This window comes from Lonchura striata, chromosome 1, assembly GCF_050655825.1.
Source record: "Lonchura striata isolate lonStrDom1 chromosome 1, ASM5065582v1, whole genome shotgun sequence".
NCBI lineage: Eukaryota > Metazoa > Chordata > Aves > Passeriformes > Estrildidae > Lonchura > Lonchura striata.
In genome coordinates, this window is record NC_140703.1 from 46,515,719 (window position 1) to 46,537,180 (window position 21,462).

Genomic DNA, 21,462 nt, shown 5'->3' on the forward strand with positions numbered 1-21,462 from the left:
CCATGTCACACATGGCACCGCCCGGAGAAAAAGTTTGCCATGGTGACCCTTCTCCTTTCCATGCACAGTGCTCTCACCACCAATGCATGGATGGTCAGACTGCCTTTAGGATTTTTCCTTTCAAGGATGCCCTGCCAAGAGGGGAGAAAACAACAGTTCAGTTTTTCATTGTTTGGGACCACAGTCCCCCCCCATTTTCCCCTGGGGCCGAGGGCTCAAGAACAGAGATCTTCTTCTCTTCTCTTTCCTTTCCAGGGCAGGGGGACGCCACCACAAACCCCCTAACCTTTTCTCTGTTCACTCCAATTTTGTCTTTTTCCCAGCTGAAGCAGGTCTCTTGACTCACTGGCATCCTCCCAAAACACAGTCCCTCTTGAAGGAGAAGATTGGTTCAGGTTGTGGCTAAGTCCAGCCAAAAGCCACTCCTTGTCCCCCTCCCATCCAGAATTCCTCCTTCCAACATCCCAGGGTCCAAGGTGTCCCTCTTCCTCTCTTTCAAACCGAGGAGGGGAAAGGAAAATTCACAAGCTTTCATTTCTCAAGAAAGGGTTAAAAGTCCGAACTCCCAGGATGGCTCGATGCCCGGACATCCAGCAACTCCCACGCACTGGGCACCTTGCAGCAGCTCCCCCCGCTCCTCCTTCCTTGCGGCTTTCTCTCTCCCTCTCGGGAGAGGAACTCTGGGGGGGGGAATGGAGACATCCCAGATTTCTTCCACCCTTCCATCTGCAGGGGCCAGCCCGGTTCCAGTCCTTCCACCACCCTTGGGGTTTTCGGCCTACCTTTCTCAGGCCATGGGGCTTTCCCTCCCACACCCAGCTGGTTGCTGGGCGGGGGAAGGTCTGCACTGCAGCTGACCGGAACCAAAGAGAGCGAGTTCCCCTGGGAATTCTGCTTTCAACCTCTCTGTGTTCTCAGAGGCGTGTCTACTTTCAATTGGTCAGTATCTAAATTGACCTCTTCCTTCCGGAAAAAATTATCTTTCCGTGTCAAACCACGACATTCACTTACACCAAACCATATATAAAATACCATGTATGCCTTGTTCAGCTGTAGAAATTCTCTTGAGTGCATATATGCCATTTACATGAACTGTGTTCCCAATCTCCTGACTCCACTGTCTTGAAACCACAGATTTTATTTCTCTATAGCTCAAATCTGAAGTGTGTCCTAGGCTTCAGATACAAAATTTCCAGAATGGAGAGATTACCACTGAAGTGTGTGTGAGATCCAGTGATGGACACATGACACATCCAGCCTACAAAGCTCTCCCATCCACATTACAGGACCTTGGGATCAGACACAGGGCCTGGAAACTCTGGGGAAGACTGACACTGAAAAAGAGGATGGAAGCAATCACACCAGCTGCCTGCTGAGGATGCTAGGAAGAATGTGAATGAAGCTTGAAGCAAGATGAGTATTAATGACTGAGCTGTGGTAAAGCAAAAAGAGAGCACCAGACTGGATAGAAAGAAGAGGCAGTCAATCGTCTGTAAGGCTTATTTCATAAAATATTGACTATTTAAAATTAAAATATTATAAAATATTTAAAGTAAAATATATAAAATATCATAAAATATTGCTCATTTGGATGCTGTCCAGCCACCCTCACAAATGAGTAGTCTCCACTGACACACACTTCTGTGCCTCCTACTCAGCTTTACTCAGGAGGGTCATGGCAAAATGAGTCTGAAAAATAGGAAATCTACCATTTTCTAAGCTGGAAAGAGCAGTGCGAGGATCAACATAGCATGAAACAAGCATTGGATATGGCTTAACCACAGTCTCTGAAGCGTTCATTGCAACTCTTTGTAGTTTTGGAACATCTCTGAACTTCCCTTCTTATTGCAAGCAATGCCAATCAAAGTTATTTTAATGTAGAAAAACAAAAGTGGCAAAGAGATTCTGAGGGGCAAATGACAAGAACCCTTATCACAAAAAAGGGTACAAATAAGGGAATTGTTGCTCTTATCACTGTGGATTTGGGGTCCTCATGTGTTCCCATAGTTCTCAGTGTTCCATGGGAAAAATCCTGCAAATGTTGTGTTTAGTACAACAGCACAAATGGCTCTTTTCCATCCACAGAAGTTTTGTGGTTTACATTTCACGTTTTATGTCAGTTCTGTCTGGGTTTATCCCACTTGCTGTCCTCAGAAATCTCTCCCAAGATCCTGCTCCCCAGTAAAGTGACTAACAAATCAGAGATGCACCATACTTTCTGCTCAATTAAGGACAGAAAAACAACCCTCACACAAGCAGTATATAGGCTATTGCTGAGAATGGAGCTGAGCATTTCAGATAGATGTTCAGAAAAGACTAAAAGGCAGCTACAGAATAGAATCTTCATGAAATGCATTTCCTCCCAATCTTTCTTACTCAGTGGCACATGATCATTTATTCAATTTTTTTAAGAGGAAAATGGCATCATTCTATGTTTTTTTTCTTCTGCAGAAATGTGAGTGTTTTTTGGACTCTGTCACAAAATGAACTCTTTCAGCAGTAAGAAATCTTGCAACACTAAGGACATGTTTTGTGCCCATCCTGTTCTTTCTTTCCCATAACATTTCTTGGGATTCTGTGGTTATTCCTGTCACCAGCTAACTGTTCCTCAACTCTGAAATGATAAACAACAAAATGGAGCTATCAAATGAGGAGGGTGCAGGTGCAGAGACCTGGCTAAACAGAGATAAGTGGAGCAATGAAAGCTAACGTGGCACAGCAGCCAGATTGGATGCAAGATCTTTACAGCTTTTTAAGTTCTTCAGGTTTGCAGTGGCCTACCAATTTATGCTGGACGCATTGTCTTTATGCTCCATATGTACATTGCAAATGTTGCAATCCAGGGGCTGCTCTTCTTCTGCCACTGATCCTTTCTGTGGTCTTAACTAAATCACTAAACCTTGTTGTTACCTTTAATCAAATTGTGCTCTTGTAAAGTACAATCCCTCTTTGATGTCTCAGTATCATGACATTGACTTGATGGGGACTTCTGATGTTGTAACCTAATCATTGATAGTAAAACATAACTAGCTGAGAAGAATCAAACCATTTTATTATAGGCTTTACTTAGAAGATTTTTAATTTCATGAAGTCTGAGAGATTTCCATGTTTTGGGGGAAATAGAAATGGATTGGGAATGTTATGCACTGAAATATCTTTCAGAAAAATGTATACCTACAATACCCCTTTAGTATCACTTCATGTTCCTGTAGTCTGCCAGCCTTACACAAATCTAGTTCTGTACATGTTTTTCCTACAAAACAAGCTATTAAAAGATGTTTTTGCTGCTCCTCTGCACACAAAGATCACTTACAGACAGTTCTTTTCTTTAGCTGATTTAGTTTGTTAAAAACATCTAATTGATTATATAAGAAAAAGAAACCAATGTACCTTTGCAGATGCCTTTGCCTTGTTTAACAGAGTGACACTGTGCTGTGCTCTAAAATTTTCTATAATCCATACATCTGTTTCTTATTATTATTCTAACTTTTGTTGAGTACATTATCTTTCCAAAGCTACTGTTTGATTGCCTTTCAGCAAGGGACACTTCACCTCTCTAAAGCATCTTATTCATATTTTCACTAGGTTTCTGTTCTGATGCAACCCATTATTTTCAAAGGCTTCCAACAATAGAAGAATATCACTATGCTCAGAGCAGATGTCTGAACTGGTCAGGAAAATGATTGTTGGGGCTGTGTTTGACCATTTTCAGAGACTTTGGCAGCACAGATTTATAGTATAAGAAAACCTCCAAGCTCACCTATGCCTCAGGCACTTGGCATTCACTAAGGCACTGAACCTCTTCTCCAGGTCCATGTGCTCATGTTCTCCTGTCTTTCATATAAATTCATTGTTACACATATCTACTAAGAAGAGAATACAATAAGACAAGCTGGAACCAGTAGTCACAGTGATAAGATTATTTTGAACTTCCTTTAAAGTTTCTTGTGTTAATGACTGGCAAATAGTTAGGTCCTCTTAAAAGCCTGGCTCCAATACAGTGTAATGGCAGCTGTGAAACATAATTTCCCAAATAAGCTCTTACAACAGAGGACTCATGGTTTCTCAGATATACAGAGTTCACCTATCTTTGCTTCTGAAAGCCCAAAGAACGTACCAATTGTGCAAGCTTCCAGTCCCTTGTTAATTATAATCTGTGTTTATATAGCAGCTCTATCTGAAAGCTCTTTTCAAACATTAAGACTCCTAGCACTTCTTTTATGTAGGCATTATTATCCCTGTCATTATCATGTCTTCCATTTTATAGGTGGTAAAGGAGCAAAATCATACTGTGAGTCAGTAGCTGAATTGGGAATATAATATTGTAGTCTTGACTTTGTCCCTTGCTTTAATTACACACTAACATGGTAGTTATTTGTGGGTTGAAGTGATTTTGTTCAGTGCAAGATCTCAGCAAGCAAGCATAATTCTTTGGTTTGCAAGATTTTTGCTCATATAGCTTTCATGCTGATATTTTTCAGCTGTTGGTCTTGGTTTAAGTAGCTAATAAGAGATGCTGTCATCTTCCAATTAAATACGTATCAATAAATTTTAATATTTTACAATTTGAATTATAGACTGGAACAGCTCAAATGAAGCTTAGTCTGTCAAGCGATTAATTATTTAGGTATTGATGTTGTGTTCTAATCTAGTAATAGTAAAAACCAGATGGAAATCTATGGAGAAATGTACTTTTGTAAAGTAGCTGGGTTTTAAATGACAGTTGTTATTAATTAGCCTTTTCTTTTAATGTGAAAATACCATATGCAATTACTAAATTAAGTTAAAGCCACTTGTCTATTTTTTCTTTAGTCAGTACATTTTAGTTGGTATGAAATACACAAATGTGTTCAGTTGAAACTAGACAGTTAACCTCATTTTCTCCTTTTCCAGGACTGTTTTAATCTGGAAAGGCAATCTAACCATTGCATTGGCTCAAACAATAGCTTAGCTTCAAAACATCTCACTGACATCCCACAAACTCCTTTGTTTCTCTGTCATCAAATGTTGTTAAGAAATAGAATAAAAAATTAAAGATTTTCACGAGTGGTTACTCAGAAGACCACAAGGTGCAGTCCTATGAGAATCTGAAGGTGTCCTGAGAAGTGAAAGCATGGACCTCCATAAGAGAAGTGTAAGACACTCAAAATTACAACATGACTGTTTAGAAGTAGTGGATTTCCCTTTTCCTTCCTTCTTCATTATTTTTCTCCTTTTCCTCCTTTTCTTTTAAATATCAGGAAATCTTTGTTATTCCTTTAACTACATTGTAAAAGTCTTGTCCTCTGTCAGTGGTCTGCTTGCTTACAGGTGCAAAACTTGGTTCTTGGTGAATTATCATAGAAATACATACTGCCTTAAAAGGCTATCTTTCCAAGGGAATAGATCCCTCAAATAAAAGTACAAAGCCCATTTTTCTCCCTTCTACTTGTCCCAGTAGAACAAAAAATATGTTTTAACAAACAAGATCGCTTTCAAGGTGATTTGAATGCTGTATTTTCTGGATGCAGCAGTCATGTACTCAGTCTTTATGCACCTGACAAGCATGGAGAAGAAAACCTAGTTGTCCAATTTGTTTCATAGTTTTCTGTACTAACAAGGTTACAATTCCCAGCATTTGTTCTGCACCATGTTGTCCCTTTACACTCTGATCTTTAATTCATGCTTCTTTAATGACCTATTAATTTGCTCATAAACCAGGTCTCCATGTCTCCCAATCACTTTCTTAGACAAGTTACAGCCTATCCCTTCCCTTCCCTTCCCTTCCCTTCCCTTCCCTTCCCTTCCCTTCCCTTCCCTTCCCTTCCCTTCCCTTCCCTTCCCTTCCCTTCCCTTCCCTTCCCTTCCCTTCCCTTCCCTTCCCTTCCCTTCCCTTCCATTATTCTTTTCCTAAAAGACTTAATGTAATACAGCTTTTTATCCTATCTCAGCTGTGTCTCTACATTTCCTCTCATTAGGAAGACATCCTATTCTCCTGCTGCCTGTTCCTGAGAGTTTATGCCCTACTTTAACACACACTTTGTGGTAAATGTCCTATTCTTCCTCAAACTTGTGGAGTAAATATGACAGACATACAATTGAAAGTGGCAGATGATACCTGCCTACCTGAGAAATATTCTAACATTTCTCTGCATATTTTTTCATGCTATCACAGTTTATGGAAATTTTAAATGTGTATTCTTATAAGAATTATTACATATTTCTCTAACTACAGCAGCTGAAACCACATATAGCACTATGTCTGTATAGGCCTGTGATTGAAATGACAAATGATATTTTTATGTTGTATAATTTTCAGTTATGCAACTTCAATTTCTTGAAATCTCTCTTCAAACTGTTATATGTTGCTCCTCAAATAATATCTACTTATGATTGTCACTTCTACACTACAACTCATATGTTCCACCTGCACTTCTTAGTTCTACAAAATGCATTCTTTTTAAAAACATTAATTTTTGCCAGATTTCCCTCATCCTGTAAACTCAGTCTTCCCTGCTCTGTCAACTTAGTTTTCCCTTTGCTTTCCAAGCATTTCCTTTTTCACACTGATGTTTCTGCAGCATGACCCACAAAGGTGGTGAAAGGTAGATTAGCTAAGCTTTACTCCTGGGCTCCTCAAGGCAAGGAAAAATATTTGTATCATAGCAATTATTTAGAGACCTAATTTTAACTGCTGAAGTGTGAAGGTCAGAAGAAGTAAGAAACAGGATTCCTTGGCGTAGTCTTACCTAAGCACGCAAAGAAAAGTTATGGTATCAATACTTTCTTGGAGTACAAAACAGCTAATCAGCCTCCTGCTATCATGCAAGGATATTACTACAACCAAACATGTTCCTGTAGAGCTTTAAAAAAACTGGCCAACTTTGTTGAGTGTTTATTGCATTGATATTTTCTCCTTATATCCAGATGCTCCAGTTGGCTTTATTTTATTTTGGAGAGAGTTTTATGTTCTCTCAGAGCACCTCTTGATTAAAATCAGATCATTCAATTGCTTTCCCAATGTGTTTTCAGTCTAATTTCAGACTTGACATGGCAAAGAGTATAATGAAACTTAGCAGAAATATACAGAGAGAAAACTGGAGAGCCCAGTAATAAAAGATTACATGGCTCTCCAGTAGACTCTAATAAACACAGTGGTGAAGCAAGTTTAAAATGAAATCACAGTAAACAACTTCTTTTTTGCTGATTACCACTGGTAAAATAAGCACTTCTGAAACAATGCTATTTCTGTACAAATGAATTATTTGCAAGCACATCGTGCATGATAGCAGGAAAATTCCAGGAATAATGGAGGGAAAACCTTGACCTCATTTGTCTGTCAGAGCCTTTTCTCTTCTAAAAGGTGATCATGCAGCTCATAGGATGGAGGGCTCTTGCCATGGGAGAGGCCATTGGCTCTGCAGCTTGGGCAGCTCCTTTTACCACATGGGTTTTTGGGAAGGAGGGAAAGAAGCACCTGTGAGGGGCTGCTGCTGCAAGGTGCTTGATCCAATCCAACAGGCAATTAATGACATACTTAACCTTTACCTTTCCTGAGTAAAATTTATATCCTGGGTTGGATTTGACTACAGGGCACAGCACCTCATAGAATAGGACCTTCACATTTCTGGTCCTAGTTTAGAAGGTATGTGCATGAAGAAATTTTGTGCTTATGAACTTTAGGGATGACACTCTAATTAAAAATTAATATTCTCACTCCCCACTCAAACTTACAGCCTCAGAAGAAAAAAACTGAAGTGCTACAAAGTTAGTAAAAATTAGTTTTATTTAAAAATACAATTTCTAAATTAAATTCAAAATTCTGTAAGAAAAGTGGTTAAAATCCTGGCTACACGGATACTGACAGAAAAATTGAAAGAACTAGACTGTCCATAAAGACTTTCAGCTATGCAACAATGCAAGAGAAATGCATTTCCAGCAGCTGGTATCAGGATTTCTTTTACTATTGCAATAGTGGAAAAGTGGGGATAAGACCAAAGTCCGTTGGATGTTCAGGGCCCAGGAAATAACAGAAGAGCAGAATAATAACAAGTGCTGCTAACTTCCTCCATCACACAGTAGTTGATTAAAAAAAAAAAAAAAACATATATAAAAGGCCCTGGGCAAAATTTGAGCTATGTATGTTGCTGATGAACAGCACAGTGAGCTCGAGTTGACTGAGCATGGATTTTTTCTGGTAGAGCTAGAGGTAAATGGCTTTGTCATCCATTACACTTTCCCAGCTTTCTTAGATTTCCTCCCTGGAACAAAGCCAGGACATTATGGAGAGCGGAAGGGTTGTTATGTGCATGGAATGAGCAGGAAAATCTCCTGTCTCAGGCTGCCGGGAGCTGAAAGACCCAAATTCAAGTCCCTTCACTTCCAGCCTTCTGTCTACAGACAGCAGCTGCCAGGCTGTTATCCTAAGTGTGCCTTTCATAGTGTTGCTGTTCTACACTAGGTAAATATCCAGATATATCTGTGAGCATATGTGAGGACTACTGTGCCTTTGACCCATGGGATGACCTATGGAAAGTGAGGTTGTTTCTTTCTCTCTCTTGGAGGTTCCCCCTTGCCACCCCACTGGTGGGATGGCAGAGTGCCCTGGCTGACTCAAAAGTGATGCAGGTTTGAGGCTGCATGAGCCCACCGTCCTCCAGGGCTGGCTCTGACCCAGCCACAGGGCTTGACTGAACAAGTGCTTTATTCCATATCAAAAGCTGGAGTGCCTGTTGTGTGGAATTGGCACTGAAATGCATTAAAACTGTGTTAGGGAAGCATGTGAGGGTCTGTTAACATGTGATCAGATTTAAATTGTGGATGCTTATGCTTAAACCTCACTCCAGTCTAACTACACAGTAAAAATTTATTTTTTATCTCTCTAACTCACTGCTACAGTTAGTTGATGTTTCACCAACCACTAGCCATGTTCTCCATCTAAAAATATAATCAAAGTCTGCTCCTCCAAATTCCCTGAAAACTCTGTAAACTATTAAGAAAAGCAAATACATGAAATGTGGAAGGTCATTACTCTGACCCTGCTGTTCTAAAATGTATTGGCTAACAAATAAAGTTTAGCGAAATTTTAGTGCATTGTTAAAATACTGTCCTTCTTTCCTCCATTTGCAATAATTTTACTCAGATCCACTTTGCATGTGCAGCTTTAGAATTCTGATGTTATAATTGGATCTGTGTATTTGGTCACGCAAACTCAAGGTTGTCTACTTATTTCTTCATAGTCTGGACCTATGTTCTACTCCTAGTACCATTTAACATCCTGTTGAGCAAAAGCCTAGTAACCTTCCTCAGTCAGCATCACATGCATCCTTTTTTTCCCTTTTTTTAAATTCTCACCATCACATGTGGGAGGTTTCTTCTTTACCAGAACAAGACAAGAATATTTTTCAAAAGTAGGAATAGAAAACGAATATGTAAAATTTTCCTTAAACTTCATACAGAATCATCTCCTGACACGGATATAATTGTGAGTTCATATCACCCAGACTACTTTCTTCTACAAGATGTGGGGAAAGAAAAGAAAGAAAGAAAGAAAGAAAGAAAGAAAGAAAGAAAGAAAGAAAGAAAGAAAGAAAGAAAGAAAGAAAGAAAGAAAGAGAAAGAAAGAAAGAAAGAAAGAAAGAAAGAAAGAAAGAAAGAAAGAAAGAAAGAAAGAAAGAAAGAAAGAAAGAAAAAGAAAGAAAGAAAAGAAAGAAAGATAATATCTATTTCTGAGCTAGGTAGCCTGGGAAGCAGAATTGTCAGCCATAGTAAAGCTATTCCAGCTCAGAATCTCTGAAAGACATTTCTAGTATCTTTGCAGGATCTTAACTGACCTACCAGTGCATATGAAACAAAAGTTTATTTTATTTTGGTTGTAAAATCCATTCTATCTATAGTACTAGGTTTTCAAACCATGTTTACATCACTGGGTTTCACCTATTGTAGGGGGAGTATGCAAAGTCCTGGAAGACTTCTACACAGATGGCCTTAATCCATGGGGAGATAGCAGATTATTACCAGGGTTATTGGCATTCATGGAGTGCTTGGTCTGGCTGGCAAATGATGACATCAATCTTGGTGAAAGAGGGATCATGCATATTCTAGGTGCAATCAAGTGCTAAATTTAAACACTGGTGGGACAATAAATTGTTTTGCAAGAAGGGTCATTAATAGCCAAGGGCTTGAACCACCAAACCTTTACTTACATGAACAGCCTTTGTTCACAGAGGTTATCTCATTAGACAACTGCCTTAGTGAAGAAAGGGCCTTGTAATACAGGGATTGAGGAATTAGTATCTGAAAGAACAACTTTTCTAATTACAGATGAAAAAAAAAGTTCATGTACGAAAGTCCATGTGTCATGTGTGGGTTTTAGAAGTATGTATGCTGTCCGCTTCTTAACAATGGGAATCAAGAGAAAACTGGGAGTTGTCAAGGTTCTAATGAGTACAAATCTTGTTGTAAAATTCAAAATCTATCCCCTTAATATAATGTCCTCTATCACATAGTGGCCAATCCTGTTTGAGCAAGAAGCCTAATCCCCATAAATATCATACTGTTTGTATGGTATGCTTGAATTCACTATAACTAATGACCAAAATATTCTTAAAGGGGGCACTCTTGAAGATATGGTGTCTTTTATTTTCATGCTAGACAAAGTAAGGGTTTTTCATGACTGCATCATCTGTGTTTTTTTATTTATATATTCAAATATAATAGTTCATCAGAGAGAAGGAATAATGCACAATAGCAACACAGATTTTTTTTCCTCCTGATTTCGGAAACTTTCTGTATTCTGCTCATGGGCATTTGATCCATTTGATTGGCTCACAGTCAGTGTGAACCAGAGTACCAAAGTATGTGTAAAATCGTGGCAGAGTTATTTCCCTTCTCTTCTGAGTCTCTTGTTAAACATTGTAAAATTAGTTGCCAGAAAGAGCAAGAACAATCTCCACTTTTCATTCACTTTTGCTAAAGCAGAAATATTGCAAAATTGTACATGAACACACAGAGAAGGGGCTGTGACAGTAGGGAAGGAGTTAAACATTTGCCTGAGGTCTATATTACTGCCCATTCCCTGAGCCCAATATTTACTCTCTATGGTTTAGGAAAAACCTTGGGATAATTATCGTACTAATACACAAAACACATTTTCACTATTTTCTAATCCTAAAAGCAAGGTATAAGGTGAATAATTGAAGGCAATGGACAACAAATACAATTAATTTGCAGTAGCTTTGTGTTGCCTCTCCCAACACATAAAACTTGAAGACATAGTCATATATTCTAGTGCAATAAATAAGTAGTCCTAGCTATTCACTTCTGCAATAAACACATCTCAAGTTGGTAAATTCTTTGGTTTTGGACTTTATCCAATCCCCAGTTTGGTTATTTTTGCCATAAACAGGACTAACATTCTAAGGTATCTTTATACCTTTATTATATCTCCTAATACTGTTTTCTGTGCAAAAGGCCATTCTTATGGTGTTGCTTGGATTTTTTAAAATGAATTCTTTCTAATAATCTAGCAACTTCTAAACAGCAGTCTCAGATCAACTGCTACACCTTCACAAATTTGCACATGCTTTTGGGATTAAATGCTATCCTTTTCCCACTTTCATTTTAGGCTGAAAGGATTCAGTGGAGCCTGGTCAGGGAGCATAGCATTGTTGGTTTGTACCTTGCTTGCTTCTGTGTGGTGTCAGAAGTGTTCTCCAGTGGCACAGGCCATGATGAGTGGCCCCCATGCCCCTCACCCCGTTTTGCAGCCCCCCTATTCAGCTGCAGCTTTGCAAAGAACAGTGGGAAGAAAGAGGGAATGGCCTAAGGATTGATGTGCTGTTTCAGCCTGTGGTGGTTGTTTTCTGCTCTAAGGCAGTGAGTACAGAGAACTGATTAATGCAGACCTCAGATGTGCATGCTGGAGGAAGGCAAGGAGGAAGGAAAATAATGCAGGCAGAATGCCAGTGAGGCTATGGATGTGTGTGTGTGTGAGAGGGGTTGGACATGTGTGCAAGGAATGCTGGGCTGAGAATCATAGAATCATACAATAATTTGGGTTGGAATAGACTTTTAACATTTACCAAGTCCAGCCCCACTGCATGGGGAGGCATGTTTTAAGCAATGACACCAGCTATGCACCTGAGGGAGCTGAGTGAGAGGAGCAGTGGGCAAATGAGTGGGCAAGGGCTTGTCTCAGTACTGGACTGAACATCTTCCCTCTCTGTGCAGCACCACTCCATCATCAAGCTGTATTATTCTGAGGATGGAAAGGAGTAGTGGAAACCCCTCTTCCTCTGGTTTTAGAGGAAGCATTAAGTTGGAGTCCCTTTGCAAATGATTGGGATTACCCCAACCATCTTGAATGTAGCTCATTCTATGCGGTGTAAATCTTTCACCAGAACAATGACAGAGCTAATAGTGACAAATTTCACAAGCTGTGGTGCATTTACTTATCAGAGACAAAAGACAGTACAGAAGAAATCTGCCTTGAAGCAGCAAAGTGCTTAAATGCTCAGCTAGCCAGATTCTGTCCACCCCTGTGAAAGGTTCTTGGCTTATCAGGGTCAGCAGATCTAACAGATCTTTGTTCTTGAGTGAAGATTTTTCCAACTCATGTCACAGCTTACCCTGTACAGATTTTCCTCCAGGCTTTTTAGCCACTAGAAAGGATGGATACATACTGTTTCTTCTTTCTTTTATAGTCCTGTAACTTACACCAGAGCTTTATAGCAGCTCTCCTTCCAGCACATGGGGTTAGTCTAGAGCACATCACATGGAACCAACGGAACCTCCTGGCCATCAGATCTTGCCCCATGTTGCCAGACGCTACCACACCAGTTTGTTCCTTTTGGAAATGTGAAGAGTTCCATCCTAATGGTAATTATTTTTTCTGCCCTGTTAGGACTTCTGAAAGAACTTTTCAAATAATAGATTTTCTTGTGATTAGAAATCATCCAATTTTTGGCTTAAGTGCATTAATGAGCAGCTCATACCTGTTTGCTCTTGACTAAAACGCCTGCGATGCACTCAGCCTTGGTAAGGCAAGTTTTCACACATATTCCTACCAGGAGCCTCGGGCACTGCTTCTCTCCCAGAGATTGACACCAGCCTCCCCGAGCAAGGATGGGTGCGCTGGCTGCGCGGAGGGACGGGGCTTTGGTACCGGCGGGGGCTCGGCGCCCGGGTGTGTTACGGTGGGAGCGCGGCTGGCGGGTGGGCACAGGGCAGCCGCGGGGTGCGGGCTCGGTGCGGGCGCTCCGGCCACGGCGCGTCTGCGTGGCTGGGGCCGGGGCGAAGCGGCCGGCTGCGGTCGGTGCCCGGGCGGTACGCCCGGCTGTTTCGGGGAAGGGGCGAGGGCGGGGGCGGCGCGGCGCTGGGAGCCGCGGGCGGAGGGCGCGGGGCGCGGCGCCGGCCGGGGGCGCGGGCGGTGCCGCCGCGGGGCCGTGCGGGGCGGCGGCCGGCGGGCCGGGCCCTGACGTCAGCGGCCGGGGCGGCTGCAGCTGCGGGCGGCGCTCCCCGAAGCGGCGGTGGCTCCGCTCCTGCGCTCGCTCCGCGCTGCCGCAGCCCCCAGCGCCCGCGGCGCCCGGGCGCTCCCTCGCCGCGCAGGTAAGGGGGGCTCCGGGGCGGGCAGCGGCTCCGGCGCGGCGGGGCAGGACCCGTTCGGCTCCGGCAGCCCGCAGCCGCCGTGCCGCGGGGCTCTGGCGCCCGGCCGCCGCTCCCTCGCTTCCTTTCCCGCGGCAACTAGTTGGGGGAGCGGCAGGGCGGCGGTGCCCCGGGCGCCGAGGAATTGGCGAAGTCGGAGCGGCGGCGCGGCGCCCCGTCCCGGCGCCCCTCCGCCGCCCCCCGGCAGGGAGCCGGGGCCGCTCGGCGCGGGGCGCAGGGCGGAGGCTGCCGCAGCCGGGTTCGGGGCGGGGGAGCCGCGCAGGGTGGGTGCCTCGGGGCGCTGATGTGTCCGGCTCCCTTTGCAGGCTGCTCGGGTACTTCAGAGCGAGCGAGAGGCTGAGCCGGCAGCATCCCGGGCATTTCCAGCAAGCGCCCGCCAGCACCCCGATACCGACTGAAATTTAGACGTCTTCGGAGAGGGGAGGAAGATCCTCATCTTCCGTAGCCTCCTCAATGAGTGCCAAGCTCTCCAAAGAGTTGAGGCTGTCCCTGCCGCCTTGTCTTCTGAACAGGACATCTGCCACCTTAAATACCAGCAGCACCTGCATCACGCAAGTGGGTCAACTCTTTCAGTCCTTCTCATCCACCCTGGTTTTAATTGTCTTGGTCACCCTCATCTTCTGCCTGATCCTCCTCTCCCTCACCACCTTCCACATCCACAAGAGGAAGATGAAGAAGCGGAAAATGCAAAAGGCTCAGGAGGAGTATGAACGGGACCATTGTGCCCGCAGCAGCAATAGCAGCAGCCAGCACCCTGGGACAGTGGTGCAGGGAGAGGCACCCCAAGGAAGAGACAGCCGACTGGGAAGATCCCCCCAGGACTCGGAAATCCAGCGCTCCTCTCCCTCGGCAGCCCCCAGCTCTCAGCAAGCACAGGCTTGTTTGGACACAGCTGGTGTGGGGCTACTGCAGACGGTGATTTTGTCATGATGGTTTGGGGGAGACCTTGCAAAGGCACTGATTGATGTTTGTAAATATCTGAGTGGTTATTCTAGTCCCCGAAGAAGAAGAAAACGTTGCTAATTCAAAAGAATGAATAAGCTCATGATCCAAGCGCATGACATAACATTGCGTTTCTCATTGACTGTCTGAGGAAAGGATGCATCTTTTTACTGGAGAAGGAGCTGCACGCAGCTACTCAATATCAAGTCATCCACCTGCACGAGAGGGTCAGGGGTAGGGGGTCCCTTTCTCTGGATGTTTTTACCCCAAGTATAGGGATAGTTGGATTTCCCACTGCTCTTGGGATTCCCACTCCACCCTGTGTCATTGTTAAAATGGTGTGGGTTGGGATGTGAGGGGAGAGGCAGGTCTGTTGGGTGCCTTGGGACCCTTCTGTCGTCTCGTAGCATAGTGGTACACTGTGGTCTCTCCTTTTGTGCTGGGATCTATGCCCCTGTCCCACCCCTCTCATTCCTTTCTAGAACTGGATAATGCTTGGTGTAGCAATGGCCATCCCTAGTTGGACTTAACTACAAACACCCTCCGATCCCACAGCCCTGTGCCCCCAGCTGCAGCACTGAGTGGCCAACTCAGTACCTGGAGGATGAAATCAGCTGTCTGCATAGAGTGGTGCCTGAACTTTCCTCTCCCATCAGCTCCCTTCATCTTGAAAAGCACCCCCTTCCCCATGCCATGAACCCTGAAACCCAAACCCAGTACTGTTCTGTGTGGAAAGGAGGAGTAATGTGCAGAACTTGCCTGTGCCCTCCCAGGGGATGTTGTCTTTGTACCTCCTGTTGGTTCTGAAACAATCCATTCTGCACTAGGCACCCTGCACTGAATGCCTGCGTTTACAGTATTGTCTCCCAGCAAGGAATCCTGCAGCAGTACAGATCTTGCTTCTACTTTTTTAGGCTGATGTGTATTTTCAACCCTCCTAATATTGTAGACAATTAGGGACAGACAACACTTAATTTTATCGTATGTCCTCTCTTGGGAAACAATGCAGTTGAAAACGTCCACTCCCAAACCCTGGCAGATATTTATTTTTGAAGTGGCTGCTTAGAAGTGCTGTAGCTTATCCTAGCAAGCACAGAGAGTTTTGTTGTCTCTGGATGGCGGGTATGAGTGGCTGCTGGTACTGTGCGCGTTGGAGGATGCAGTGTGGTTTACAGAAAATGTGTCTTTGCTTAGTGATCAAATCAATGACCATTACTTGAAGGTGCCTTAAGAGCATGCCATATCCAAACTTTGAAACATATAGTATGATATCGTAGCAGAGGCAGCCCTCTACTGTGCATACTAGCATCTAAAAATTGCAGCAAAGAAAAAGTGATCCTGAGGGACTTATTTGTTTTTTTTCTTTCTGTTCCGTCATTTAAAGTGATTTGAGGATATAGTAATAGCCCACAGTTTTTACTATTCTGTATCCTTTGTATTTCTTCTCTGACATCCTCTGTCTGCCAGGGTGGCTGATTGAAAAAATCCCAGGACCAGGAGGTCTGGAGCTGTACTATGTGGGTGAATGTCATTAACCAGTTTTAATCTGGAAAAGAGAGTGGCAGAAGTCCTCCATACTCCTAATAATACCCCCAAAATGCAGAGATTTCAGGGCAGTATTTCTGTTACCCAGTTTTCTCGCTTCCTGATCTTTCCTGCTGTGATGAGAAAGATTGCTGTTAAGTTTGGATGCATCCCTCCATCGTTTTAGGGGAGAGCCGTACCAGGGAGCCCACGGAGCCGCTCCACCTGCTGAGGTTAGTGTGGAGAGCTGCCGTGCGTGCGACCGGGCCAGGGGTGTTTGTGGGAGCCATGGCTGGCTCTTGCTGATAATGGGTACTTCGTTGTTGCTGGGCAAGGAAATTGGCTTTGTTTTGTTTCCCCCTAATAAAGGATGCATGAACTTTTGTGTTTAACCTCCTTATGCAACTGCGGCACAGTATTGCACCACAGGGAATAGATTTAGGACAATGAGGAGTGTTCAGTGAGCACTAATGGAGCTTCCTGACCGTTGATCTTCACTAAATAGAGAGGTATTACTTTCCCCTTTATTTTGTGCCTTTAAACCACCCCCCACCCCATCCCAAACCAACAGTGTATAATTTCGAGTTTTATAAAAGCAATAAGATGTTCCAAGTCACTCCTGTGCATTTCTGGTTGATGATTCCACTTCTTTAGTGTCTGAAGTCAGATACTCTTCCTTCTGCCTTATGCACTCAAGGCATGCAATAATTCCCCAGAAGTGTACTGCTTGTCACATCTCATTGCAGTTATAAAATTGCCCTATTTTTGAAGGAAAAAAAAAGAAGGATGAAGAGATAGATATATATATCTTTATATATATTAAGGATATACAGGTATATGTATTATTTATATAATCTCATGCCACTGAAAGTAGTTGCAAAAGTGTGATTAGAGTTAAAATATTATCATGTAAAACTCTATTCTTTGTTAATTAGCTTTGATTTAATATTTTAATATCTCTGTATTTATGTAAATCTGTGTAAATTATATGGTCTATTAGTAAAATTTCATACTGACTTTAATTTTTGCAGAACTGTGAGCTTCTTGTGGTGTCATCTAAGGTTTTTTATTTCTAAAGTTAAATTAGACAAGATATGAGAAGTTGTAAATTCCTATTATCACACAGAATTACTGCAATAAGGTTCATGCATATTCCCAGTACAAAGCCCTATCTTGAGGTATTGCAAGCTTATGAGGTTTAATTGAATGGTCTCAGGAGATCTAGCTGATACAAACAGGACACGTAGGTTTTCATTTTCATGAAACAATAAGCAATCTAGGGAATAGATGTGGATTTTTAAAACAGAGTTTATGCTTGGAGGTTCTGTCAAATCAATTGCTTCAAAACCCTACAGCTACAGCTAAACTTCTGCACTTAGCATTCAGTATTAATAAGGCTGATGCTTCTTTCCCCTCCTACTTAAAGTAGAAAAGAGTAGGAAATTGTTCATATTTCTAAAGCATACATTTTCAGCTAAATGTGAAACTGCCCAAAGGGTTTTGAATATACATATTTTATGCAAGTGGAATATCTATGTATCTGTATCCATATATTTAAATATTTTTGTGTAACCTTTTCTACAATATTTGATAGAGATGCTGGGTAAATGCTTGTACATTTCTTGAACACGAGGAAGGATTTTTACCCTCTCGATGCGGACATTCTTTTTCCTGTGAATTTGCACTGGTTTTGACGAGTGACAATGACGACTGGACAGCTGAGTGCTGACTGATGGAGGCACAGATTGTTTTTGCTCTGTTAGGGGGCAAATCCTCCAGCTGGATTTTCCTGGTTCTGAATTGGAGCTGGTTGGCCACTAGCATCCCACATGTGTGAGAATAAGAAGTGCTGTGGGGCTCAATAGTTCCTGTCCGGTTCAGCCATTTCATGGAAGAAGCACGGCAGCAGTGACTCCTTTTGTAGAGCCTAGTGTGAACAGAGCTGATGGGCAATGTGATGGCTGTGCTGGGACTGTACTGGAGCATCAGTGATGCCTCATCATCATCCCTCAGAGCCTGCTGCTGCCCTGGGGATTCATCCGCTGGCATCAACAGGAGTGGCTTGCACTGACTGTGGAGGGACTGGGATCCCATCTGAAGCCTGCACAGAGGGTGACAGCTCCACATCACCACTGCTGGTCCTGCTCTGCACCTGTCCTAGCAGTCTTCACGGGGATGGAAACCACTGCCTCCCGCGAGGGCACTGGGGAACCTGCACTGCTCCTGTTAGCTCTGCTTCTATGGATTGAGCCACTTAGGTTCCTACATGGATCACGGACAGGGAATGTCATTTCATTAAAATATATCATTCCGGCATTTTTTTCTTTGGGGGTTTGTCTACTGCAAGTGTAGCTTCAGATCAAATTTGCTGGGCTCTCCATGCAGACATGTTTTAACTTTTGATACATCTTTCTCAGATGTATATCTGTAAGTTTATAGATATATATCTCAAAGGAAATGCTGGACAAAAAGCAAAGAACAGAGACTTCACATTACTGACAAAACTGTCCTATGATGAAAAAAAGGCCTTTTTTTTAAATTTAAAATTAATTTTAGTGGCTGCATCTTTAATGTAAATAGCAAGTTACTCTGTGATTAATGTTTTCCGTAGCATTTCTGAGTAATTGCTATCTTGTTTCTGGAAAGCAGTGTCCAGTGTTATGAAGCAACTGTGCTTTTTTTCTTCTGTTGTTATGAATATGAGTGCAACTTTAATGTATGGAGGAAAAAAGAACAGGATTTGACTCTTTATATAGAACTGAATTATTTTAAATCCAGTTATAGAATTTGGTTGCTTTTCTTCCTTTCTTGTGGTTATTATCTCTGCACGTTCATATTTTTCTATTGAAACCCTACATTTTAATAAGTATGCAAGATATTAAGGGAAACATGACAAATTATGTAGGAAATATTCTTTTTCCTCTTTTGTGTAAATAGCAAAATTTATAATGACTTAGATACTGTTTCATTACATTTCTCATCTCTGTAGAATTTGGCATGACACATATATAAAGCTTTAATAGTACTTTCATTTATGTTAAAAGTTAGAACTACTTTTATCCAGGATTGACTTATTCATCTCTTTCAGGTATCCAACATTTTTTCCCCTAAGCCAAGTTTTCCATCTGATTGCAAAATAAATTTCTGGTAGAACAGAACCTCCTTCTATTTTTAGTCTTTTACATGTAGGTCTCTGGTCTGAATCCAGCCAAACTTATTAGTGTAGAAAATGTGTTATGATCTTGCAAGAAGTGGATGGTGTATGAGCCTTGAGGAGAGAGGTGACTGGCAAGCAAACAGGTGAAATGCCTGGCAATGGAAATAGTTGGCTTTCCTGTGTGGAGTTGTGGAAGGGAAGCCTCCCCTTCTGCTGGATGAAACTGGGTGAAGGCGACCTGTTCCAGTCACAGCAGAGACAAGTATCCATGTCCTTGCTGATCCTGTTGCTCTAAAACATCATTTTCTATATGACACTAGATTTATTTCTGTAAATTATGTGTAATGTATTTCTTATTCAAGTCAAAGAGGTTTTCATTGCTTCGTCAGTACTATATGTTCTCTGTGGATAATTAGATGAATTAATTTTCCAACCCTTTTAACCTAATACCTCCACAAACATCAATTTTGTATGAGTTAGGAACTAAATAAATATTTGGATCAGAACCCTGTCAGTAAAGATTGCCTTTATTTATATAATCCGGTGTTCCAGTTGGCTTTTCTTTGTTGTTTCCTTCCTTGAAATGGAGCAATATAATCTGTTCATTATCTTACTTTTCTAAGAGGACAACAACTTTAAAGCAAATACTGCAAAATACAGACATACAAACAGGAAAAATTTTAGCATTGTATAACAGAATGAAATCATGTAGACTTTTTTTTGTTATTCACAGTCATTCTTTGACCTCTGTTTTTCATACCATCTCCAATCAAGGAAAATTTTAACTTAAAATCTTAGAAAGAACTCACATAAAACACATGCTTTGCTTTTATGGTTTTACCTTTCCTTACTACACAGTCAGTAGCCAGGTACAGGTTAAAACTTTTCAAGCGGTATCCCAGGGGATTATGAATGCTGTAAACAAGGGCCCAGTGTAGTAGATTCTAAGGTGAAAATATTAGCTTTATAATACAGTAAAAGCAGGAAGGGCTATGGGGTGATTTTGGGATTCTAAAGGAGTGCCTTAATTTTGTTCCTAGCTCTGCCACTCACATTGTGAGGCTCTCGGCTTCCAGGCTCTTTATATAATAATGTAGCTAATCTATTAAACAGAGTTGGAGCCTGCAAATATACAGCCCTGAAATGAATAAATTGAGCATCATCTACATAAAAAAATACTCAGAGCATAATACAAATTAGAAGAGTCTTTATGCTGTAATCACCTGGCTTGGATTGTTCAAGTGCTTACACTTGGCAGCGAGATCCAAGTGGCACACTGCGCAGCTGGAAGATGGATGGCTGGGCAAGATGCTTGAACAGTCACACCAAGAGGCTCAATTTAATTTTTAATTTGAAGTGGAATATGTATTATGGAGGAGAGCCAAGAAAACGAATGTTTATTTTACCATTTCATCACACATCACACTTCTTTTCTCAGTGCAGAAAACAGCCTTGTATGGTTTTAAACAGAGTGCTGACTAAGGTAAAAGGAATATAGGAAGAGATAATTATTGGGAGTAAACCCATGACTAATGAAATTCATGGCACAACATCCTTGAATACAGTGGGGGCTTGACTATGGCCAAGAAAATATCAGATCTTAGTCTCTGCTAGCTGTCTATCCCTTGCCAGTGTCTCTTGACTTCTCAGTATTTCTATGTCACATGGATTTCTCCTGTCTTTTCACTCGCCATCCATGCAATGAAGGATCACATGGAATTACCTACATGTGACATGCTTTTGCTCACTTTTCTTTTGCTTTTGTTGCATCCTGACTTTCCACTAGAGAGCCTGTCTGTCTGCCCTTTCCACTAGGGATAGGCTATGTCTCTTCCTCCTAATGGGTAATCTCAGCCCATGTCTGACATTAGGAAATTCCTCATTGTAAGTTGGTTTGATTTCTGCAAATATTCTGTAGGACTTTGCTGTCATCTTGGTCCAGCTTGTCACACATTTACCCACAGCCCAACTACTCTGTAGCAAAACACAAGTTTTTGAGAAAGGGCTAGACTTTAAAATAGCCTGAGAAATATCAGCACAGTTCCCAGCATAGTCTACTGGCATTGGAATAGCATCACATTTCCTGATTAAGCTGCCAACCCAAGACAACAGGCTGAAACTGCTGAGAAATCATCATTCTTTCATATCTATAATTTCTATCTATCTCAGTTCACATTTTCTTCTTTTAAATCAAA

The 21,462-nt window shown here is 42.0% G+C and overlaps 2 protein-coding genes across 3 annotated transcripts in view; both read left to right on the forward strand.

Annotated features, from left to right (window-relative positions):
• The window catches only part of DDX10 (DEAD-box helicase 10), a 267,130-nt gene extending 247,357 nt beyond the window's left edge, over positions 1–19,773 (forward strand). For both annotated transcript variants that reach the window (XM_021529396.4, XM_085576092.1), the window contains 2 exons: positions 477–13,165; positions 13,950–19,773. The gene's annotated coding sequence lies outside the window, so the exon portion shown is untranslated. The remainder of the gene's footprint in view (positions 1–476; positions 13,166–13,949) is intronic.
• On the forward strand, positions 14,098–19,773 carry C1H11orf87 (chromosome 1 C11orf87 homolog). Its single transcript, XM_085576095.1, has one exon. The coding sequence runs from the start codon at positions 14,098–14,100 to the stop codon at positions 14,572–14,574; it is 477 nt and encodes a 158-aa protein (XP_085432221.1). The 3' UTR covers positions 14,575–19,773.
• Positions 19,774–21,462: the final 1,689 nt, after the last annotated feature.